Source organism: Equus quagga, chromosome 4, assembly GCF_021613505.1.
Source record: "Equus quagga isolate Etosha38 chromosome 4, UCLA_HA_Equagga_1.0, whole genome shotgun sequence".
In the NCBI taxonomy this organism is placed as follows: domain Eukaryota; kingdom Metazoa; phylum Chordata; class Mammalia; order Perissodactyla; family Equidae; genus Equus; species Equus quagga.
In genome coordinates this window covers 11,513,974-11,539,892 of record NC_060270.1, presented here as the reverse complement: position 1 = coordinate 11,539,892, position 25,919 = coordinate 11,513,974, and the positions used below count along the sequence as shown (strand labels likewise).

Below are 25,919 nucleotides of genomic sequence, written 5' to 3'. Positions count from 1 at the left end.
GCAGGTCCCTTTTTTGTTATCCTCACACTCTCTAGCTGCTTTTTGGCCGGCAAATGGATGGGACCAGCCGTTTACATTCTAGCAAAAATGTAGTCTTTGCCATCTTCCAGGAATATTTGCTCATGAAATCTTATCTAACTGTGTACTAAAGGATATGTTCCATGTGAAAGGAATTTCAGGTAAATCCTATTAGGAGATTCCTACTTAATAGGATGGGGACTATGAATGCCATCAGGCTAGGAGTGAATGAACCCCTATTCCCTATCATGTGGAGAACACCAAATTCAAATGCTTTCTTTTTAACCCAAGATCCAACAGTTAGGACAAATCTAGGGTAATAATTTTTTAGACACAGACTCAACATGACCCTCTTTCTTCAGGTGTGATGGACCCTTACTTGGTTCTACAGCAGCTGCGCTGTAATGGCGTCTTGGAGGGGATTAGGATCTGTTGTGAAGGTTTTCCAAGCCAAATGCTCTATGCAGATTTTAAACAAAGGTAAACACACATCCCAGGATCCAAGAAGCCTGAGGCCGTCCATTCTGGTTTCCTCTCTTTCTGTGGGTTTAGGCATGCATTGTTTGTTTGGTTGATGTCCTCTAGACCACAGATCGATGTGTTTTGGTAGTGGTGAGATATATGATGACAGAGTTCCATTATTATTTCCCTTTAAATCCAACATCCACGTAGCTGTAATATCCTTAAATCTCTATTAATGGATAATAGACCCACATATAGAAGAAATATATACAGAAGAAAGATGTGGAGGGTGAATTGAATCTCTGAAATGTTGTACATAGTTAATCATAGCTGCCATCCAAGCCGGCTGTTGCTTTACTAGCAAGCCTGTGAAAGGAAGGAAGCCAGCAGGGTGTGTGGCAAGAGGCAGGAGAGGCATCTGTGCTTTCTATTTCCCGAATTCTCAAATCATAAGGTACAGGTCATCAAGCAAATTTGAGCAAAATATGGTAGAGTAGAAAGAGTACCTGTCTTAGAATTAAGAATCTTATTTCTAGTTCTCCACCAACTCACTATTAGGGTAAAGGAATCTTGGGAAAGTCATTCAGTGTCTCTGCTTTTCATACTTGAGCCCTCCTCTTTTCCTCTCTTTCCACTCCCAGTCTCTCCCTCCCTTCCTAATTGAGCAGAGAGAATCAAGCGAGGTTGTCTCTAAAGCACTATGAAAAGTACAAACTTTTACACCAATGTGAGGGGTTGCTGCTTGTATCCTCATTAGTATTGCCAAGAGTTTTCTAACAATTCAACATATCGGTAGGAGAGGTGAAAATCTGTGTCTCTTTTCACCTTACTTGTCCAGATTCCTATTATTTATTTGAATCATATGCCTCTCTGACCACAGAATTTATTCTTTACCTATTTTAAATTAGGTACTGCATTCTAAACCCAAAGGCTTTTCCAAAAAGCAAGTTTGTGAGCAACAGAAAAGCAACTGAAGAATTTCTTAGCTCCTTGCAGATAGACCATACCCAGTACTGCTTTGGAATCACAAAGGTAACTAGAAAACTGGAAAGAATGCATTTGGAGAGGAGTGGGAGGAAAGAGTGTTTATCTTAAAATACCTGTGGAAGTGCAATTATAAGGCATTCTATGGCTCTTGTGACCACAAATAATGCAAATAGAGCTCAGTTGAAAGTGGAAACTTCAGTGCTATTTGAGAGAGAAAATTCAATGCCTCTTAAGCCTCAGTCTTGACTACCTTTACATTTTTATAATTATTCACCAAAGCAAGTTTGTGCCAAGATATAAAATAATAAATCAACCTTAGTGTGCTAGAAAATGTGTATCCATATCAGAGGCAGAAAAAAGGGAATTAACTTGCTGGAGTCAGCTGCCTGCCTGAACGTGACCTCAGTCATCCGCAAGTAATCTTTAGAGAATTAATTCTAGAAGGCTATCTGAGTAATTAAAAACTTTAACGTCTACCCTACTATCCAAAAACTTAATGCAAAGCTATCTTCCTTAAATGTGATTTGCTCAATTCTGCTTCCTCTTCGATGATCTTTGTATGATCCACATACTTTGGGAAACTTCTCACTAATGCGTTTGGTTTTATCTGACAGTCAACATCAGTTGTTCCCAATGACTTCCATACAAGAACCCAATTATCGGCAGGAGGACTGGAGGGCCTAAGGTGAAGAGCTCCCAGAAACAGAACTCCATAGGCCGTGATTATAAGTTGTTACTTGACTCTCTCATTTTGAGTACCTGAGAGTCTGTTTCTGCTGTTGGTTGCTCCTGCTGGTTTTTACTACTGATGCCTTACTTCCTTGTGTTTAGTTATTTTTACTGCGTACTACTTATGTAGGCCAGGACTTGCATGATGGGAGTGAGCCTCCTGAGGCACAAAATGTAAGGAGGTGCTCACTCTTAGACTTATGCAGTGCTGACTTAAACAACCCTGAAAGTGAGAAATTTGTGCCTGAGACACCTCACTCACCTCGCCTTGGCCATTACTAATGAATCTTGAAAAAATATTTATGTGAATTCTTTAACGCCTCGGATAAAAGTGCCTTTCTCTAGAGCAACCGTCAGCAAACTATGGCCTAAGGGCCATCTTTATGGTCTATTTTTTATATGGCCCACTAGCTAAAACTGGTTTTACATTTTTAAGGGTTTGTTTAAAAAAGGGGAAAAAAAAAGAAGAACATTCTACCAAGACTGTACGTAACCCACAAAACCTAAAAATATTTACTACCTGGTCCTGTATAGAAAAAGTCTGTGGACCCCTGTCTGGCACTTTGGAGCACTGCCTGCCTGGACCTATCTTAAAACTTAAACCGAGTTCCCTAGGCAACCTAGACATTATTCATAGATAAGGGGGAGAATAGTCTAAGTTCTTAAGGAACCATTGTAGCCACAGGATTCAATAAAATATTTTGCAAACTTTAGATTTATAAAACCAAGCTTTCTAGCATGTACATTTTACATATTAAGTAAAACTTAAAAAGAAATAAAACTATCAGTGAATACATCAGTTGGTCATAGGGTCATTCAACAGACATTTACAGAATACCCATTCTGAGAACTAAAATCTGACATTTTTTTTAGGTGTTTTTAAAAGCTGGCTCTCTGGACCAACTAGAAGCAATGAAAGATGAAAGACTATCTAAAGTCTTCACATTGTTCCAAGCCAGAGTACGGGGCAAACTGATGCGAATCAAATTGCAGAGAATTCTGGAAGAGAGGTACGATGTTACTTCCCTGCACCCCCACTGCTGAGCACTGGTGGCCTCCATCAGCGTGACCCATCTCATTGTCATAACAAGTCGGGTAAAGAGCTACTGCCTCTGCTTAGGCTGGGACTTAAGTTTTTTAAAATCATGAAACACCAAGAAGAGCACAAAGGGCTTTTATTGCCCTATCCAGCCAAATATGAGCATAATTCAGATATTTTTTGCATTGCCTCCAGCCTTCCCTTCGGAAGGATCCTTTAGAGTCTGAGAAGTCTGGATCTCTGAGGGTGAGGTGGCTCATGGTTTGTAACAGAAGCAGATCTGGAAGGGTTTGCGTGCATCCCACGGCCGACTTCGTGGGCAAATTTGCTGTGAGAAATGCTTTGTAAATGCTGCGCAAAGTGAGGTGTTCTCACCACTTTACAACCTCCCCGGGTCAGAAACTCTGGCTCCTGGTGACGTGTAACTGTAACTCTCTTACCTCATTTCAGGTGGGTTCACTAGGGACATTTTTTTGCCACATTTGCACACTTAGGTGTAGGTTTTGTCTGCTCTTTAATAGAATCATGGAAAGCAAACTAGAGAAATTTCCAAACCCAGGGATTGTGAACAGGGGCTTCTGCAGCTGTATTTACTTTTTCTGTAGCATAGTTTACTTTTTGGAGAGAGGTCCATGGGTCTTGGTATAACTTGCTTAATTGACAATCTGCTAATTCCTCCTGTTTCACCAAAAAAAGAGAGAACATTACAAGGTGATGTCAAAGATATTAGAGAGACATCTCCTAAGAGTCTTCTCTGAGCCTCCAGTGTGTTATGGGAGTTTATGGGAATTTGGGATCAGGGGATGTGGCTTCTAGGACCAGTCACATAAACTTGAATGTCTCTTAATTTCTTTTTCTTTTTCTTTTCTTGCTGAGGAAGATTCTCCCTGAGTGACCATCTGCTGCCAATCTTCCTCTTTTGTATGTGAGCTGCTACCACAGCATGGCCAGTGATAGGCGAGTGGTGTAGGTCCGTGCCCAGGAACTGAACCTGGGTCACTGAAGCAGAGCGTGCTGAACTTAACCACTAGGCTGCTGGCACTGGCCCTCTTAATTTCTTCATAGTTCACTTCCTTCATCTCTAATGTGAGGTCTTTACTATCCATTCTTTCTATATCATAGGACGTTTTTAAAAAACTTATTATGAAACATTTCAAACAAAAAATATTATAATACGCAGTCATGGAGCTATGATCAAACTATAGTAATTCTTAACATTTTTTTCTGTAATTGCTCACAACTTAAAAAAAAATTGACAGATAAATTTGAGGCCCCTTGTACATTTCTCCTTTGATCCCAGTTCTATACGCTCCTCCCCAAATCCTGAATTTGTGTTTATCTTTCCATGTTTCCTTTAGCTTTCATATATAAAACATAGAAAGGTATGTTTTCCTACCTTTAACATCTTTTTCTGTGGTTGCTCACAACATTTTTTTAAAAATAAGCTAACAGACACAGTTGAAGCCACTGACATATTTCTCCCTTGATCTAAGTCCTATGGAGATATGAAGCTATGCAGATATCCTTAAAAGGTGACATAATTTTGCATGTTTTTAGTCTTCACATAAACAACATTCTATATGTCTTATCCTAAAATTTATTCTTTACATTCAGTACTATTTTTGAAATTTATTCGGGTTGCTTAATCTAATGCTAGATTATTGAATTTAACTGCTGTGCAGTATTCCATTGTATGAATATACCACGATTTATTTATCCGTTTTCCAGCTCCAGGAAATGTAAGTCATTTACAATGTTTTGCTATTGCAAATAGTTCCACAGTGACACTTCCGTAAATGTCTTCCCCTGCACATATGCAAGAGTTTGTTGAGAGCAGTGTTACTCCAGATGCTGGTCCATGCTCTGAGAGTGTGCGGACAGTAGCTGGCGGAGGCACACACTTTGAGTGGCACCACTCCAGGGGATGAATTATTAGATTTTAGGCTATACCCAACTTCAGCTTTATGAGATATTGCCAAAATGCTTTCCAATTGACTCCTCACCAGAAGTCGATGAAAGTCCCTTGCTGTATATTCTCACCAACTTGTTATATTTCAGACCTCAAAAACTTTTGTCATATTTCTGACTTTGGGAAAAGCTGTCAGTCCTCTTTTAAGATGATATTTTCTGTAATTTTTTTATTGGCGTGATTTGTTGTGTGGAGGGCATTCCTTGCATATGATTTTGTCAATCAGGAAAATGGTTAAATCCTTTTGCTGCATCTATTGAAGTAATCACATGGTTTTTCTCCCTTCATCTATAAATGTGTTGAATTATATTAATAGATTTTTAAAAATTGTGAAACCCACTTTGTTCATGAAATATTATCTTTTTCATACATTGTTGGACTTGGTTGTAGGATTATCATGAGGATTTTTGCATCAATGTTCATGAGTAAGATTGGCTTGTGATTTTCTTTTCCCCTGCTGTGTTATCTGGTTTGGGATCAAGGTTACCTTAACCTCATAAAAGAATTGAGGAATGTTTCCTCCTTTCAGAAAAATGAAACAACTTACTGCGATTATCTAGTCCTTGAATTTTTGGTAAAAATTTGCCTGTAAAATCACCTAGATCTGGTGTTTCTTTTGGAATAGATTTTATAATTTTTTTTTTTGAGCAAGATTAGCCCTGAGCTAACATACACTGCCAATCCTCCTCTTTTTTTTTCTTTTCCCCTGAGGAAGACTGACCCTGAGCTAACATCCATGCCCATTTTCCTCTACTTTATATGTAGGATGCCTGCCACAGCATGGCTTGCTAAGCAGTGTGTAGGTCTGCACCTGGGATCTGAACAACCAATCCCCAGGGCCACAGAAGCAGAGTGCATGAAATAACTGCTATGCCACTGGGCCAGCCCTAGATTTTATGATTTTGATTCAATTTATTTAATAATAGTAGGCCTACTGAGATTCTTTTCTTCTTTAGTCAGTTTCAATGTTTCTTCCAAAAAATTTTTTACATTTCTTTTAAATTTTCTAATTTGCTAAATTGTGATTTTTCATCTCTACCGTATCTACAATTATGTTTCTAAAGTATAATCCTAGATTATTATATTCCTATAGTATTAGTAGTCCTGGTATTGTTTAATAGTGCCTTCTCTCCTTTTTCTTGATCATCCTTGCCAGATGTTACTCCTTTAATAAACCACCTTTTTTGTTTTATTTATTGTTTATTTTCCAATTCATTATTTGCTTATTTTTATTTTTTCCTCCTTTCCACTTGCTTTGGGTTTATTCTTTTCTTAATTCACAACTTTTTTCATTGTGTCTAATGAGTTGCTTAATTCTTCCACCAAGTACTTGACTTCAGTGACTATACTTTTCAGTTTTAAACATTTTGTTTTGTCCTCTTTCAAATCTGTTTGCCTTCGTATGCTAGTGGCTCATTTCTTTCTTGTTTCTTTGATTCTTTCCTCTATGCCTCATAAATTTTGAACAATTATTTTATGATCTTCACCAGATTGTTCAATTATCTGAAATTCCTGGGAGTTTAATCAAACTTTTATTGTAGGTGCTCACTCCCACTGATGGTTGATTTTTTTTTTTTTTTGAGGAAGATTAGCCCTGAGCTAATATCTGCTGCCAATCTTCCTCTTTTTGCTGAGGAAGATTGGCCCTGAGCTAACATCCATGCCCATCTTCCTCTATTTTATGTGTGGGATGCCTGCCACAGCATGGCTTGACAAGCAATGCATAGGTCTACGCCCAGGATCTGAATCTGTGAACCCCAGACCGCCGAAGCAGAGCATGTAAACTTAACTGCTATACCACCAGGCCAGCCCCCTGTTGATTTTTTTCTATATGTGTTTTGTAATTTTGAATTGCAAACTCATCTCCAGAGGGGCTTTATCTGTGAGAATCTCTTGATTTTAGGGTGTTTTCTTCAGTGCACTTTTTCATCTTCCTCCCCCAGGGGTCAAAAGGGCATTTATTACCAATATAAAAAAATTATCATGCTAATTTCTTGCATATTTCTACACTAATCAGGCAGTATACTTTAAACCTTGAACACTCAGTGGTTCTGGTCCATGGTAAAAGAAAAAAAATAATTCCTGGAGTAGGATATTTTTCTTCACTCTGAGCCCAGACCAAATCAGATGCACTTCTCTTTGACTTCTCTCTGGGCCAGTCGGTGAATTTTTTAATCCTCTTCGCTAAGGGTGAAATTCTTTGAAAGTCTCAGCCTGTCTTTATCCATGTGGATATAAAAATACCAGCTCCTACAATACCAAGATTGGATTCCTTCTTCCAGGCAGACGGCCAGGCTGCATAGGCATTCACTTACCGCTCAGAGCTCCCTCTTTGTTTCCTACTCTCTTTCAGGTTCAGCTCTCATTTAAAGGATTTTTATGGTGGGAGCATTTTCAGGGCATCTAGTCCACAGCATTGCTAGCCCCAGGACTCACTCCTAGGATTTGTGCCAGAATCAAATGAGAGCCAGGATGTAGAAATGCTTTGAAGACTAACGAGAATTTATAATGCCTCCTAAAAAGATGTGCTTATTAAGGATCTTAATTTGGGAAGTAACTCTCTTATAGCCTGGGTTAGCTTGCTTTCCTTTTTCCTCTGTTGATCTAGGGACGCACTTCTTTTGATCCAGTGGAACGTCAGAGCTTTCATGGCTGTGAAGAACTGGCCCTGGACGAGGCTCTTCTTCAAGATCAAGCCTCTTGTTAAATCTGTGGGAACAGGAGCAGAGATGGCTGGACTGAAGGAAGAGTGCGTGCAACTGCAAAAAGCCTTGGAGAAATCGGAATGTCAGAGGGCGGACCTGAAGGCGCAGCAAGTGTCCCTCAGCCGGGAAAAGAATGACCTGCTTCTTCAGCTGCAGGCTGTGAGTGGCCACACCATTTTTTCTTCAAATCGAGTTTTTAATTAGATTCCCTTATTTTGCAGGCAGTATTGACTTGAAAAAAAATAAAGACACGTGCTTTTCAAATGCTATAGCGTTTCATCAAACACAGACAGTGGAAACACTTGGAGACACCCTGTTTCATAGTGAAGTGATTTCATTGGCAGAATGTCTTTGAAAAAGGAAGAATTATTAGATGAGTTTTAACTACATAAAAGCACCACAATCTATCCTAGGAGCCTGGAAGCTCTGAGTTTTAATTTGAATTCTGTATGCAGCCCATGACTCATTAGTGGATCAAAAGACAAGGTTTAGGTTCTGAGAAAAGCTTTCGTAGATCTTCAGGATTGTTGCAGTTTGCCGCTGGCTGGTTTTCCCGGTTTTGGTCTCCCTACTTCCCCTTTACCAGTCCCCATCAACATTCTAATCAGTCGAGTTATTACAACAGCAGTTCTCAACCTTGGCTGTGCATCAAATTCATTTGTAAAGCATTAAAAAATCAAAAGAAAGATGTCTAGACCCCATTCTCAGCTATTTTGATTAAGCAGATCCTGTGTGGGTCAAATAATCTGTATGGGTGATTCTGATCTCCAGTCAGGATTGAGAACCATTGTCTTAAACAAATATCATGTTGCTTCCCTGATGAACAAGCTTCAGACCCTGCAGTGTGGACATTACAGACCCCAAAGCTTTGGGCCTGGCGTTCGAGCCCCCGTCTCCCATCTGATGCCCATGTGCCATTACTCACTGCCCATCACGGTCCCCCTCCACAGCCACTGGGACAACTGGTACCCCCAAACGTCCCAAAGACAGGGACGAGACTGTATCCACTTTTATTATATTCTCCATCCCACTTAGCACAGTACTAAGTTAAAAAATATTGGGTTCCAATACAATTCTATAAATAAAACAGTCTTTCCTGCTTTTTAAACTTATTGAAAGAGAAAATTTATGAATTTTAGACTAACCCTAGTTCTTTTACTTTGGGGCTGTGCTAACCATCAATGTTCCAATAGGCCATAGTTTACATAAGAATTTGCACCCTGACCCACATTTCTGATACATATTTAACAGACCAGTGATTCTAGAACTTTAGTTTACTATCTATCAGCCTCACCTGGGATACTTGTTAGAAATACAAATACCTGGGCCCTGTTCCAAACCTCCTTTAAGAGCCATACTATAAAAATCACAGTTCGTAATGTCGTATTTGGTCTGGCTTAAGGGAGAAGCACTTTTGGTTGAGACCTGGCCTCCCAATTTTCATTATTCTTCCTATAGACAGACAGAGTGGCCAGCACTACCGGGGCCGATGTGGGAGATAGAAATGGACCCAACTTGTGCAGGGAGTGGCAGGTAAGAGCCTGGGATCCATGATAAAAGATCAGTGTGGGGAGCATGGGAAACATGCGAGTTCCAGGGCAAACCCAGGAAGGCAGAGATGAGTTCAAATTGTAACTGTGATTTAAAAAGTTGACAGAGCTCTCACATATTTTATCATCATTTATTTTTAAGTGACACAGCTAAACACAGTAGGGATCAAGGAAACAAGGTTTCGTTTACAATCATTCACTTTCTCAAAATATCAGCAGAGCTGAGTGAACCCTTTCCAATTAACACTGTGAGTAGGTGACAGAATAACTGCCATTGGGAAAAAGACGTTCCTACTGGTCAACCGCTACACTGTAGCTCAACTGGCCCCACAGCCTGCCGTCATGTTTAACGAAGGGATCAATGATGGTCGATTGGACTGTCCTCTTCGTTCGGTGGTGGTGACAGGTCCTGCACATGTGCTGAATGGAAAAGAGCAACAACTGTTCTGCTTGTCAACCTGGGTGAACCAAGATCAAGTGTTCCCATTATTACCCAAACACTGGAAGCTTCTCTTATTAGCATCGACCTTTCCCGCTTTGACCTTTTGGTTTGTTCTTTGTTAATTTAGCCCTTCTCTTTGGGTCCTCGGTGATGATAGAGATTTACTCTTCTATACCAACCCCCCTGCCATGTGGCTCTCTGAGCTCCATTCATTGGGCAGGCAGACGTTCTCTTGCCAGGACCTAGCCAGAAACCAATAGCCTGGATTTTTTGCCTTTTTCTGCTCTTGATCTAAGTAGCTGAGCCAGCTTAAGCCAGGCAAATAAATAGTTAATGAGTTTCCCAAACTGGCGTATTGCAGAGGGTGGATGAGGTCTGGAGATGGAAGATGGGGATGTGTGTGAAGTTATGTAGCAACGAGACCTACAGTAATTAAGAACTTGCTCACAAAGAGTTTTCTTTTAGGTTTAAAGGACACAAATTAGAGAGGTTCAAAGTTATAAAAGGTGCTTTTGTAGCAAAAGGCAATCGGCCCCTTCATTTTTCACTTGACCCATACCACAGGAACAATGGGTCACTCAGTGAGAGGTGGAGGTCGTACATTCGAAAGGATAAAAGGAAAGAGTATTTTATGCTCGATGTGTATAACTTGTGGAATTTACTGCTGGTAGAATCATTGAGGAAAAGATTTTGGTTGGAAATAATAGTGAAATCTAGTTAGTGACTTGCAAGTAGCCTCATGAATTCTAACTTCAGCCTATGAATAAAAAATTTACAGCTCAGCTCTTTATTGGAAGATACCGCTATATATTAAACACATGCATCAGGGCACTTATAATAATGTTATAAATATTCTATTGTCTGAGGGAATGCTGCTTTCTTAAAAGACCATATTCTGAGTAGGTACCAACCTCAAACTATCTGTCCACTCAGATGCTTCCAGAAGCTGTGATTTAAGCAGTACACCTCTGATGTGGGGAGCCATGTTAGCTCCTTTAGGCCACCAGGATTCTATTAAGTGCTTTAGAAGAGGTAATCTAATCTCCTGAATGGCCTGAAAGATTGAAAGCACCTCCAAACACAAGCAACTCCTCCACTTCTCGACAATAGCATCAGGGAACTGGGAATATTATTTCCACTGCTTAGGATAGGTGGGTGAAAGTGCTGGGCAGAGAGGGCAGGCAATTATCTCTTTGCTATGTGTTAAGCAGCATTTTCGCCTAGCTGATAAATTACTTCCAGCTGTTGGCAACAATTTTCTCCTCATCATGGCAGGAGCAAGAGACCCTGGCGAATGTTGAAGAGCGGTGCGAGTCGCTGATTAAATCCAAGATCCAGCTGGAGGCCAGCGTCAAGGCGCTGTCTGCGCGGGTGGAGGAAGAAGAGGAGATAAATTCTGAGCTGACTGCCAGGGGGCGGCAACTCGAAGATGAATGTTCCGAGTTGAAGAAAGAAATCGATGACCTGGAAACAATATTGGCGAAGTCAGAGAAAGAGAAGCGTGCTACAGAGCACAAGGTACTTTTTCTATAATGTTAGCAAGGCCTAGACACCTGAATTACGTTCCCAATCAGGCTTTGGTACCAGACTTGCTCCATTTAAATTAATTAACACAGTGGCCTGCAACTTTACAGCACTGGGAGTCAGAACCGGCATAAAATGAAGGGTCTGATGAACTGTGTTGCCCCAATTTAAGTTTCCAATTCACATTTATGGAATCCTATTTAATCTCCCAAACGAAACGTTTTCATTTGTTCCAATCTTATTGCATCTGAAATCTAACAGGAAGAGGAAAATGGTCTCATTGGGCTTCCAAGTATCCTTTTTCGGATGGAGAGAGAACGATGCGGTTTACTGAAAGGTGATTCAGACGTGTCTGAATCCCCAGCCCTGTCACTGATTTGGAGTTTGACCTTGAAGATGTCACTTTAATGCCAGTTAAGGACTTTGAGGTTTTGTTTGTTTAAGTGGAGGTTTTTAACTTGTGCATCTGTGTGTGAATTGGGGTTAGCTGAGAGTCTGTATCCAACTTCTGATAAATAACCAGTCTCCAGAGTGACTCTGTAATTTGGGCAGATGATTAAATAGCAGCTCTTGCGCCTTTGGTTCCCTTTCATAAAAAGCACATGGGCCTGATGTAGCCAGCTTCCATTTTTGCATATTTTGTCAGCTGGAACTTTTCTCTAACTGCCACTTTCTCAGGACATTGAGGCATAGCAAGATAAATTCGTGTCCCTTGAATACTCAAAAGAAAGCTATATTACCTTTAGTGATGTTCTTGTTATACCGTAAGATGACACTCTGAAAGTTGGCCATCCAATGAGCTGTATTGATGATGTTTGGTTAACCAGAATACCCCACTCCCTGACCATGACAGATAATGGATCTTTTTTGCATATCTGTGGAAGAAAAAGTGAATTTAGAGTTTTAAAAAGTATATCAGGAATTTGGCTAAATTTGGCTCTTCATGACAGTGGATACCTCATGAGACTTTTTGTCCTGGGAAAGTGAGAAGACAGCCCTTAGCATTGTGTCCAGCCTTCCAGGGGAAACTCTAATGAAGCGATCGTCGTCTTCCCGCAGGTCAAGAACTTGACTGAGGAAGTGGAGTCTCTGAACGAGGATATCAGCAAGCTTCACAGAGCAGCCAAGGTCATGCAGGAGGCCCATCAGCAGACCCTGGACGACCTGCACACGGAGGAGGAGAAGCTCAGCAACCTGAGCAAGGCCAAGCTGAAAGTGGAACAGCAACTGAGTGAGGTAAGTAGTGATCTGTCTAGCTAGTCAGCTTCCTAAGTACATGAGAACCTCTGATTCTTACTCAGTTAATTTATCTTGACAGTTTCACGAAAACAAAGTAGCATGGCTCGTTTCTCTCATTATTTAGAAATAGAGAGGTTTTTTCTTAGCGTACATGAAGCACTACCGTATAAGAGCGTTCCCAGCACGTATTCTGTCAGTTTTTAAATGCAATGTTCATACAACCCTGGGCAGTGGAGAACATTGAGATGAATTGTAAAGGGTTATCCCTCTAAGTGACGGCTTTTCCCCGTGGCTCCTGCAGAACCTGGTATTTTGCTCCACAGATATGTTGGGACTTTAATTGACACTAGTGCTGAAGGATTGGTTTAAAGGCCCTGTTGTGTTTCCAGTGGCATGCCGAGGTTTATTTATAGTTGGAAGATGTGTAAGTCACAATCTGTGTTCTACCTGTGCTATTGGAAAATACTTGTAAGATTCTAAAGATGATGCCCCTGGTCTGCCTCCGAACTCCCTGTGAAATAAAGATGTTTCAGATCAGTCTCAGTGGGGAGCTTCACCATTCTTCTTTTCCCCACTGCAGCTGACACAGTGCATGCATTCATTCTCTTATTAGCCCCCAAAGCTTAGCCTTTATAAAATTGCTGACAAGGGTGGTTAGGTTTTATTTTTTTATTTGCTTCCTTTTCCTCATGCCTCTCTGTCATTTTCCTCTAATACCTGTTAGTTGTCTCACTTCTCTGCCTACGTCCACTGATTGTGTATCTCATAAAGCGTCAATATGAGGATTTATTGGTGTTTGTTTGTGTTTGTCTATGCACACACACACGTGCACGCACGCATTTGTTCTCTCCTGGAGTTCATCTACTTTCAGTTTTTATATACACCTTCCAAAAATTCTCCCCCCTCCCCTGATTTGAATTTCTTATGTTTTACTGGTTACAGGAAATAGCTTCTATTGCTGAAAAGTAAACATATCAATGAAAAAAATGCCATATTGTAACTATTATCCAGCCTCCTGCTAAACTAACCTTGCTAACATTGTTGACTACTCTAATCCAGACAAAACTGGAATGTTCTGACAGCCTTGGTAGGGTCCCAGAATGTGACATAATGTAATGAACTAGAAGAGGGTGCCAAGGTGGTGGAGGAGGTATGGAGATCATGCCATGTGAGATGTGTCTAGAAGGTCAATACTGAGTTGGGAGGCTCAGGACAGCTGCCTAATCTTCATGAATGATCACATGGAGACAGATTTGCTTGGTGTTGCTCCAGGGAGCAGAGCTTAGACCTGTGGGAAGAATTTACAGAAAATATCTTGGTTTCTTGTGAAGAAGCACTCCCGAGTAAATGGACTTAGCCACCCATGAAATGAACTGCCATGTGAAGAAGTGAGCTTGCCATCACTGGAAAACGATCAAACAGGGGCTTTCTGGCTTTTATGATTGTGCCTTCCCTAGGGTAGAACATGCATTTCTTAATCTCTAAAGTTTTCTTCCATCACGGTGATTTCTAGATTCTTTTGTTATCCTATTGATGCATACCCTATTTATTTAAAAATATCGGCATAACAGGGCATCATTTACAGAAGCTGTGCTTGTATTTTTCTTTTTTTTTCCCCAGAAGGTAAGCAGTTAATGAACACATGCAATGGATTATAAACTTTACCTATTTATTTGGCTAAATGATATCTCCTTTTGTCAGCTTGAGGGTGCCTTTGAGCAGGAGAGAAAAGCAAGAATGAACTGTGAAAGGGAAAAGCGCAAACTGGAGGGTGATTTCAAGCTGACCCAGGAGAGTGCGGAGTTCCTGGAGAGCAGCCAGCTGCAGCTAGCAGAAAAGATGAGGAAGTAAGCCGCCTTTCTGTTGAGTTTGATTCTGGGAGCCCTTACATTGAAAGGAACAGCTTTCTCACATCATTTATCTTCGTGACTCCAGGGCCAGACATCTCCAGACCTGAAGGGGAGGATAACAAGCCTCAGAAATGGATTTTTTTTTTGGCTGTACTTTATTATATAGTTGTAAAAAGAGAGTAAATACATAATCTAGAAGAATGCAACTGAGAAGGCATCTGACTAGCAGTTGCGAATGAAAGATGTAAGGCACGTGAGAGGTGAATTTTTAGAATTTGAGGCTACAAGTCAAAAAATAATAATGGCTCACTTCTTTTACTCATGATGAGACAAATGGCATAAAAAAATTTTTAAAAATATTAAAAATTTACCCTAATATGAAGTCTGATATACCCTCTGATCACTCAAAAAAAAATATACTTGTTTGCCAGATATAACCTCGTTAACATTCATATAGCTTTTTCTTTGGTCAAATAATTTACTATATAAATATTAAACCTTAAAATCTAAAGAAAAACATAACAGTGATCAAAATCAATGGAACTTTCAGTTCACATGGATTCTTTATACCCCAAGGACCGCAGGGTAAGATGGTCCCCTCAGTTTAGTTTCACCACTCATGGAAATGGATTTTCTCACTGTGTCCTTTTTGTCTTTCTCTGTTTAGCTAGACTTCTTTCTAACCATTAGAGATTTTCAAGTTATTTGGGGTGGATCAAATAAGAGGGGAAGACTGTGAGGTCCAAGCATGAGACAAGGCCAGGTTAAAGCTGGGAGCATACCAATCATTGGGGCCCATAGTGAAAAAGAGAAGACAGTCAAGTGGGCAGCTATGAGCTTCTGGTTTTGCTGTTTGTGTCCATGAGTTGCCACTATACATGCTCGTGGTGAGGCTTGCTTAATATTCCACTAACACATTACTGAACTTGAGAGATGTTTAGAAAAGATGAAATAAGTAACCTTATGAATGTAATGGAACAGCGAAAGGTAAAATGAAGATCGAGTTCCCTGGCATTCAATTTCGAAGACTGTTTCAGCTCAGCAAAGTGAAAATGATACTCCATGTCCTTGTAGGCTAAGGTTGACGAGCTCTGGCATTTTAGAAATCCTTGTTTACAGGATGTTATAACTTTATTGTAAAACATTTTTCTAAATGAACCTATGTTACGTGGAAACAATACATGATAAAGGTGGAATTTCAAATTACTGATGACAAAATAGAATATTTAAATGGTGCTGAGATTATGAGGTAAAAGTTAAATTTCTACCCCACTATTCACACACATAAAATCCAGTTGCATTAAAGAATTAAATTTAAAAACGTAGCTATTAAAAAAAATTAGAGGATACAGCATTATTCATATTAGCCAAGATATGGAAACAACCTAAACGCCCATCAGCGGATGAATGGATAAAGAAAATGTGGTATATACATATAATGGAATATTATTCAGCCTTTAAAAAGAAAGAAATTCTGCCATATGTGACAACATAGAAGAACCTAGAGGATGTAATGCTAAGTGAAATAAGGCAGTCACAGAAGGACAGTACTGCATGATTCCATTTATGTGAGGTATCTAAAATAGCCAAACTCATAGAATGGTGGTTGCCAGGGGCTTGAGGGAGGGGAAAATGGGGAGTTGCTATTCAATGGGCATAAAGATTCAGTTACACAAGATGACCAAGTTCCAGAGATCTGTTGTACTACATTGTGCCTATAGTTAACAAAACTGTATTGTGCCCGTCAATATTTGTTAAGAAGGTAGATCTCATGTTAAATGTTTTTACTGCAATAAAAATAACAATAACAAAAAACATTAGAGTACAATATAGGTGATACGTCTTAGGATACCGACAGCTTAAATGTTCTTGAATAAGTCACAAAAAGCCAAGGATTTGACTACATCAAAACTTTAAACATTTATATGGCAAAAACCAACATAAATGAAATTGCAACAAATTATAAATTGGGAGAAATATTACAGCAGATTTCAAAAAAATAAATATCAAGAATATTAAATTGGATGAGTAAACTAGTAGAAAAATAGGCAAAGGACACAAGCAGGCAGTTCCTTTGGTTTATTGGCCATTTTTAAATCCCCATAGTTGACAAGATACTGTCATCACTAATAAATAAGGATGTTCAAAATAAAACAATGACATACAAATGTATTATCTGAGACTAGGAAAAATTTAGAAGTATGCTAATATTAAGAATAAATGTAGATGGAGCTGGCCCCATGGCCAAGTGGTTAAGTTCGTGTGTTCTGCTTTGGTGGCCCAGGGTTTCGCCGGTTCGGATCCTGGGTGCAGACATGGCACCACACATCAGGCCACGTTGCGGCAGCGTCCCACATGCCACAACTAAATAAAAAAGATATACAACTACGTACTGGGGGTATTTGGGAGAAAAAGCAGAAAAAAAGAAAAAGAATAAACGTAGAGAACTAATAGTCTCACACTGCTGTTGGATGTCAAAGGGCAGGGTTATACATTTTTAAGCACATACCTATACCTCACCCAGCAATCCCCTGCTCAGTATGCATTCTAGAGAAACACTCACTTGTACACAAGGGGGCATGTAGATGAACAGTGTTATTTGTAAAAGTAAAAGACTGGGGAAAACCTAAGTGTTTATTTATCAGGAAATGGATGAATAAACTACAGGAAGTCTAAATCATGGAATAGGTTGTCAGTTAATTTTTAAATGAAGTAATCTATCTGTGGGCCGACATGGAAAAATCTCCAATGTATTACTGGGTTAAAAATGTTATAGAACTATATATACAAATGTACACAATACTATACCCTCCACAGTAAAGAATGAAACTATTTCTACAGATATATAAGCACAAACATATGTCAAGACTTAGAAAAATGTCTAGATGGATTCACACCAAACTGGTAATGGTGGTTGCCTCTAGGGGAGAAATAAAGATTGGGTGTAATGGCCAAGAAGAGGTCAGATATAGATGTAATTGTTGAATTTTTATAATGAGAATGAACTCATGTTAATACTATAATTCTAAAAATATTTAAATAAAATGTTATTACTTGAAACAATTCCATTTGATACCTTTTTCCAAACAGAAAAGAATTAGAAATGAGTCAGATGAAATCAAAGGTGGAGAAGGAAAAAGGCCTGGTGGCTCAGCTTCAGAAGATTGCTAAAGAGCTTCAGGTAATCATTTATCTAGTACTGTAAGTACCTGTATTGAGATGCATCGATGGCAACTCGTGCTTCCATGACAGATGCTCCACCAAGGTATCCATACCCTTAGCCAACTACAGACAGAGACACAAAGAGCAGTGGTTAAGAAGGTAAACTGTGGCATTCTACAGATTTGTGACTCTGGGGAAAATAACTTTTTAAGTTTAAATGTCCTTATCATGAGAATAATGAAAACAAATAGCTGATTTGTTGAATGTTTGTCGTGCTAACCAGGCATTGTGCTAAAATCCTGGGTGCGTATTTTTTCACTCTTTAATCCTTTGAGCTAATACTATTAAATGCAACAGTACATTTAAGCAGTAAGCACAGCGCCTGACCCACGGTAAGCATTCAGTGTTAGCAATTTAATTTTTATGATGATTAGTCTCTGTGCTTAGAAGGCAATTATGCGGAAAATCTGTTTTGTAGCTACTCGTAGCCTCAAGACATTATTTGGTAATGGGTACTTATTTATACGCTTTAGATCATGTGACTGTTTTAGACTATATGACCATGTTACAAAGTAATATAAATAAATATGTATACGTATGAGTCCTCACAAATACATACAAATGGATGTTTTTCCTTTGGAGCTAAACGTTTAGCTCAGTAGTGTAACCGTTACACAAAATAATTTCAGAACCCCTTTCTGAACATTATCTTCCGAGACATTGTGAGCCAGATAGGAAAACCAGTCTTGCCACTATCTGGACATGCTTTTGGACACAATATCAATCTCCAAGTGATTATCTCTCATATTCACCAGGCTTGTCTTCAAAAGACAGTTGACTTTATCCAAAATAAAAAAAAATCCAAAATTTCAATTTATCCAAAAGACAAATTTCCTCACCTTGGTGATTTAAAAAAAATTGCTCTAAAGATTATTTCTGAAGAAATGTTTCAGAAATGTTGGGTTCAATGACAGTGTTGTTTGTGATAAAGGTGTTGGATCCCAAGATGACTAGTTGGAAGTGGATCGTGTTTACTTGGATGTGGAAATCATAAATTTTTTTTAGCAATTCTGTCACAACTCATCCACAGATCTGATAGCCTACTTATGTGATATGATCTAGAAATGAGCATCCTCTAAGCCATGGTACTCCTACATAGTGGAAAGGAAAACACACTCTAAAATAGAATCTATCCTTTTTTCCCTCTACCCTAACCTATACCTGATTGTTTAGGTGATGTTAATGAACAGCAATGGCTTCAGTGTGCTGTACTACAGTGTGTAGTGTAACGTACAGTGTACTACCATGATGCTATCAAGATTGTAGAGCTATTTGCTCCTACACTAAAAGAGTTTTGGCCTCAGAGTTCTTATCGGTACTTTTCTTTAAGAATTCTGCCTCCGATAGTATCAGATTATTATTAACTTTAGTAGTCTCTATTCCTCCACCTATTGCGATTTGTTACTTCAGGTCTCCTGCTACTTGAAATTGCCTGCAGACCAAGAAATCAAATAACCAAATTTGTCAGAATTGTGTATGCAATTAAATTGATGCTGTTTCTTAGGAGTAAGTTGCTTGAACTCAGACTTATTCATTCTGTTGATCAGATTTTTGCCCCAGTTCCCAATAGTTGAGATTGTCAGGTAAACGACTTCCACATGAGTTAGGTTTTGTATGTAAAATTCATCATCATTTTTTATAAACTCTCTTTAAATTTTTTTCTTGTTATATGAAAGAAGTTTACTATTCCTTTGGAAGGTCCTCCTTACTAGGGTTTCTCCTCCATGTACATAGTTTAATGAAGTTGCTCACCACCAAAGGCTGGGAGATTTGGAGGAAGTGCAAATATTAATTTTGGTCTTGGTACCGATTCGGAGCAAATCTCTTAATTTCTGTGTGTTCTATCCTTTTTAATGATAAAGTGGGAACCAAAAGTGTTATGTTACTTTTTTTAGCTTTGAGAAATTAAAAAAAAAAAAAACACAGTAAGGCTCTTGAATATAAAATATGCTCCAAGTGTTTACTAAAAGTCAAAATTATTTATTGCCGTAGGCTCAGATACAGGATTTGAAAGAGGAACTAGAAGCTGAAAGGACCACTCGAGCCAAGGTGGAGAGGGAGAGAGCCGACCTCACCCAAGAACTGGAAGAGTTGAATGAGAGGCTGGAGGAGGCAGGAGGGGCCAGTTTGGCTCAGCTCGAGATAACTAAGAAACAGGAAATAAAATTCCAGAAGCTTCGCCAAGACATGGAGGAGGCCACATTGCACTTTGAGACAATTTCTGCCTCTTTGAAGAAGAGACATGCAGACAACCTGGCTGGGCTTGAGAACCAAGTAGAGAGTCTACAACAGGTCAGGCAAACATTGGAAAAAGATAAGAGTGATTTGCAGCTAGAAGTGGATGACCTCCTGACCCATGTTGAGCAGATGAGCAGAGCTAAGGTAACCATTCCCAAACCTTCCTTGTGGACTTCCGAACATGGAAGTAGGTAGGGGAGGGGAAGGAAAAGAAAAAGAAACCAGATTGGTGACTCAAGGTGTTTGCTAATGGAGGCTATAATTCTTCAGATTGACTAGATCTGGCCTAACCTCATTGATCACAGTTAAGGTCTCCCAACCATCACCTGAATGTAGCCTGACAGTGGCTTCTATTTTTTTGGAATTCCAGTCTGTGTACCTTGTGGGTCTTTCTGGTGATGGCAGAAGTAAGCAGGATGGAAAAGTGAAGGCACTAGAGGTGTGAGTGATGTGTCTCTTTCGAAGAATGGCTTTGCGTTGGGAGCACTCCTCAGGGATGGCCCAGATATTTCTAGAGGCTGTCTGACCAAATGGTGGAGACAAACATCTCTGCTGAGAGAAGACAGCTTTTTTCCCCTCACGTCCTCTGGCATCGCTTTCACCAACCAGCACTAAAAGGAAGTTTCACGCCGTGTTCTTTCTCCATGGAGCCTGTTAGTGTGTATACTGCACCCTCTCATCTCAAAGCCTAGATCAGATCGCAGGTGATGGCCACCTTGCTTTAGGTCAAGCAGAGCACATAGCTAGAGCCAAATTCTCCTTGTGAGCAGAATTTATAGTCACCTGGGAAAGAGGTAAACCAACAATAAAGCTTCCTCTTCATGGACCGTGGCCAGAAAAATGTCGAATTTCTTCAGAGATTTTGAGTGGCTTTTAAAATGTTCTGCATTAATTCTCTTTAAAGACCACATTGAGTAGAAAGAAGCACAATCACCCTGTTGTCCCCACCCTCTCTTCATTGTCCCCACTATCCCACTTCCAATGATCTTAGACGATAAATCTAGTGAGGTCTTGGGTCCTCTCTTTCTCCTCTCTCTCTTAGACCTTCTGCATTTCTTATGGAGTCTGTCTTTCACTCAGCAATGGGCACGTCCTCTCTCCATGCCCTGTAGGCTTCCTTTGCCTTCCTCAGCCCAAGTGAGGACCTAGAAGTCCTTACTCTCTCCATACTCCACTGTGCCTCTCATTTATCCTTAGGAAGTCTTCTGTTTCTGCACATTGTAGTAAGAACTCATAAAATCATAAAACTGTTGATAGGTTCACCATAAATCCATACTAATTAGGTATGAATTTCATACTTTCCAACTTCCTCTGGAATTTCATTGCTGTTCAGAAGTTCTTTAATCTTATAATTCACTTTCTGTTTATTTTATACAAAATCCTCCCTCAGATTCTAATCTTGTCTTTCTGAATCCTTCTTGTCAATAAATGATAAGACCTACTAATAAGATCAAGACCATTCAGTATAACTTCTCTCTTCACCATATAAGTTATATTTTTCTTTTTACTCATCCATTTCTTTTCTTCTTATCCCAAAGAATAAAATACTTTTCCGTATAGCCATTGTTCAGCCATTCCAAAAAAAGCAAACCAAACCAAAATAAAAAAGATTTTCCTCAGATACTAGCAATGGGATTTTCAGAGGAAAGCAAAGTCTGTCATACCTGCCTTAATCTGTCTCCTTGACCAAAGAGTAGTGTCCTATTTATCTTCTGCTTCCCAAAACCTGTAGCTTAAAACAACTTCTTATTATCTCTTGGTTCTGGGGGTTGACAGGCTTAGCTCAGATAGTGGCTGAGGCTGGAGTCATCTGAAGGTTTATTCACTCACGTCTCTGGCTCCTGGGCTGGGATAATTATAACAGCTGGGGGCTGGTTGGAAATCTCTCTCCCCATGTGACTGCTCCACATGGCTAGCTTAGACTTCCTCACAAAGTGGCAGTCAGAGGGGAGTTGGACTTGCTACAGGACAATGCAGAGCACTAAGAGCAAGTCTTCTAAGAGGCCAAAGCAAAAGGTGCAAAGATTCTTGTGAGCCAGTGGAGTGATTCTGCGTGACTACAGTAGTTACAAGGCACAGGGCCAGCGGTCTACACAAGGGTGTGAATACCACTGGGTGTGGCTCATCGAGGGGCCATCTTTGGAGAAGCTCCCACAGTAGATGTATACCTCACTACCTCCTCCCTCCTTTAACCTCTGCGACATCTTTTATTTCCCTGCTTTTCTTAAAAGTGTTCCCTTAAATTGTTCTTTCAAAGATTAGGAATGTCTTCCTTTCCCCAAATCAGTGTGTCTAAAACCAAACTTGCCACCTTCCCCTGAGGCTGGCACTTCCTCTGGACGTTTCCGTCGCTGGCACCCTGCTCTTCCCGTCACCCAGGCTCTAGGCCTGTAATTGATTACTTGTTTCCTCTCTTGTTCTTTGTCTTCCAATCAATTCTTGCAGCACGTCAGTTCCGCGTGGCTTTCAGCTTCCCATTCCATCCCCAATCAGATGTAGGACTTTCATTACCTTTAGCAAGACTATTGCAGTGGTTTCCTAAATTATCTTTTTTGCTTCTAGTTTTTCTTTTTTTCAGTTTACCCTAGATAGTATCCATGTTAATATTTCTAGACATGGCTTAGTGAACCATGTCCCTGCTTCAAGGTGAGTTCCAGACTTCTGCCTTTCAAGGTACCCTACAGCCTTTGATCTGACTTAACTGACCCTGTCGATTTTAGATCCGTTACGATGTTTCACGGACCTTCTGCTTCAGCTAAGCTAGAATGCTTGCCTTCCACCAACAATCCATTTTTCCACCAATGCACAATTTCCACACTAAACCCTCTCCTAGAATGCTCACGCCCAGCTTCCCATGTTGAAATTGTATTTGTATCTGAACTTTTATAGGACCTTTGGGGTCCCTTTGTACTGCCGCCTTATCTAGTCTTTTACTTTGCTTAAATACAAAGTATCTCTAAGGCAGAAACTAGGTCTTATTTTACTCATGATTACTGTGTGCTTTCGATAATCTGTGCACTCCCTTACTAGCACTAACTTTTACATGTGCCTTTTGGGAATTCTGTGGCTCACAGATTCAGTGACTTGTCAAAGGTCACACAATTGTATGGCAGAGATGAGCATCAGCTCCAAATCCTGCATGTATATCTGTGGGTGACCACGTTCTGCCGCTTCCTTAAACATTTGTTGGCGGGATAAATTGATTCTGCTCACTCTCAAAGGCCTATATATTATGCTGAACTTTTTCTTGAAATGTTTACTTCATCTTTTCCTGAATTTTAACGTCAGAAATGCCAATACTCAGTGGTATGGTAGAAACTGAAGCATTTTCAAGAGCATATTATGCTGACGGAGAAGCCCAGGGCAATTTAGAAGTTATAGGCAATCTCACAATTATCTTGATTATTTTGAATTCCCATTGGTTACAGCATCTCTGGGAGGCAGCATTTTTATGCATCATTTTAAGAACCAGCTTTAAGATGAACATGAATTATTCTATTAACCTTTTCTTTCCTACTATCAAAATTTAGCATCTGTCCTTATGCTTAAATTTGAAGTTTTTTTTCTTTTTTTGAGGAAGATTAACCCTGAACTAACATCTGCCACCAATCCTCCTCTTTTTGCTGAGGAAGACTGGCCCTGAGCTAACATCTGTGGCCACCTTCCTCTACTTTATATGTGGGATGCCTACCACAGCATGGCTTGACAAGTGGTGCATAGGTGCACACCCAGGATCCAAACTGGCAAACCCTGGGCTTCCAAAGCCGAATGTGTGAACTTAACTACTGCGCCACCAGCTGGCCCTGAAGTTTTTTTAAGTATGCTTTTTTTTGGTGAGGAAGATTGGCCCTGAGCTGACATCTGTTGCCAATCATCCTTTTTTTTTTTTCTCCCCAAAGCCCCAGTACAGAGTTGTATATCCTAGTTGTAGGTCATTCTGGTTCCTCTATGTGGGATGTGGCGTCAGCATGGCTTGATGAGAGGTCCATGCCCAGGATCCGAACTTTGGCCAGCCCCAAATATGAAGTTATTTTGAAGGTCCAACCCCTTTGAAGGCTTTATCCCTCTACAGGCCACCTTTAGATAAATAATCTCATTGTCTTTTGCAGATCCTGCTTATGAAAATACTTTGTGAATTGAAATCACTATTCCAGTGGTTAGCAGTGCTCCTGGACACCCAACATTTAAAGCTGTGCCTAAGGGCATGTGCCTTTTCCTTCTGCCCAGGTGGCTGCCTACTCTGCAGATATGCGCAGGCTGGCTGGGCTCTACCACACAGGCGTCTCTTGCCATTTCCCCACACCATTGACCGTCATCTTATAGATCTGTGTTCTTTCACCCTCAGCAAACAGGGGCAGAGCATAGCATAGTCAGGGCCGTAAACACAAGCACCATTCCTCATGCCTGGATGTGTTCCTCGTGGCCCAGTGAAGGGGTCATTTTGTATTGGAGACAACCTAACATAAAGATGGTTCACATAGTCATCATTTTTATCCAGTTTCCCCTGGGACCCAGGATTCATCACAGTTGGAGCCAATTAGGACATAAGTCAATTAATCCTTATCTTTTCCTTTGGTATTACTACTTCATAACACATGTGTAGGAATCTAGTATTTGACCTTTTTTTTGCATCTGCACAGGCAGTTATTGGTTCAAACCCTAATTCCAACACTTACTAGCTGTGTGAATTTGGGCAAGGTGTTTACCCTCTCTGACTCTGTTTTCTCATTTATAAAACAGGTCAATCTGAACTCTTGAGGGATATTGTGAGGAAAACAATGGGTGTGCCAACTTTGTCAAATTACTTTTAGAAGTGGAAGTGGACATACTTGATATTCAAAATATAATTAGAAATTTCAAACCATCTAAGGACTGTTACATTTATCACTACTATAGTTTTCTTCTAGAAGCTAGTTGGGGAGTGGATAATTGAATGTAACTGGCTCTTAATATCACTGCTCTAACCTGCGTAATACTGATGGCATTGTACGAGAAACTGGTCATTGAATCTCTGCCGGGCACGGTTTCACAACCACCAGCAATCCTGGGCATGTCATGGAACATCTATGAGCTAGAACTTTATGACTTTCCTCATTAGCCTCCAAATGGGCATGTACTTGTTTTGTTTGCTAATCAGCAGACAATATCCTGACCAAGTTAAAAAAAGAATTTCAGGGGTTGAGGTTTATAAGGCAAGTTTGACTGTGACCTCCAAGTAAACTTTAGTGGGTATGTTGGCCAAACTCTCACTAAAGTCTGCAGTAATTTGAGTCTCTTAGACATTGTTTTGTGTCAAGCACTGCATTTGGCCTTGGGGACATAATAAGATGTAATCAAGGAGTCTTTCATGGGAGTTTAGAATAGTCACTAGCGCAGGCTGAAAGAGAACAGTCTTCAACACATTGTAGACTCCAGCTGAAGAGCTCCAACGTTTTTGCTGATTCAGAAGTTTCCCAGAAGGCCAAACCTGGCATCACCTTTTAAATGTTCCCTGTCCTTGGTCATTGCTGTATCATAATAATTAGGTTAACATTGAGACTATCAGGTTTTCTGCCAGATTTCACCATTTTCTCCAATGCCATTGGCGTAATCCCTTCACTGTCTTCTTATTCTTCCATTTCCATAGCGTTCTTTCGTTGTAGAGACAAGAGTCTCATGGGCTGTTGTATGGATTGACATGTAATACATGTAAAGAGCAAAACATGAAAACAGCTCTGTAAAATCCACAGGACCATGAATCTATAGAACCACCAATGTCATTTTACCACTTCTGACCATATTAATAAGAAGAATGCAAATGAAAGCTCGGTAAAGAGTATACCACAATCTTACATTTGTCAGCTGTTGGTCCTGAGAATATTGGGTTTCAAAGTCACTAGCACATTCCAGAATGTGGCAAAAATCTGATGAGGAGACCTGTTACCTAAACCAAAGGCCGAATGGCA

The 25,919-nt window shown here is 40.0% G+C and overlaps 1 protein-coding gene across 1 annotated transcript in view; it reads left to right on the top strand.

Annotated features, from left to right (window-relative positions):
* MYH15 (myosin heavy chain 15) overlaps positions 1 to 25,919 on the top strand; it is a 130,023-nt gene that overhangs the window by 58,431 nt on the left and 45,673 nt on the right. The window contains exons 19-27 of the mRNA XM_046657871.1: positions 381 to 498; positions 1,389 to 1,512; positions 3,070 to 3,206; positions 7,813 to 8,068; positions 11,177 to 11,419; positions 12,485 to 12,661; positions 14,366 to 14,511; positions 17,605 to 17,695; positions 19,729 to 20,118. Of these exons, the coding sequence (XP_046513827.1) occupies positions 381 to 498; positions 1,389 to 1,512; positions 3,070 to 3,206; positions 7,813 to 8,068; positions 11,177 to 11,419; positions 12,485 to 12,661; positions 14,366 to 14,511; positions 17,605 to 17,695; positions 19,729 to 20,118 (1,682 nt within the window). The remainder of the gene's footprint in view (positions 1 to 380; positions 499 to 1,388; positions 1,513 to 3,069; positions 3,207 to 7,812; positions 8,069 to 11,176; positions 11,420 to 12,484; positions 12,662 to 14,365; positions 14,512 to 17,604; positions 17,696 to 19,728; positions 20,119 to 25,919) is intronic.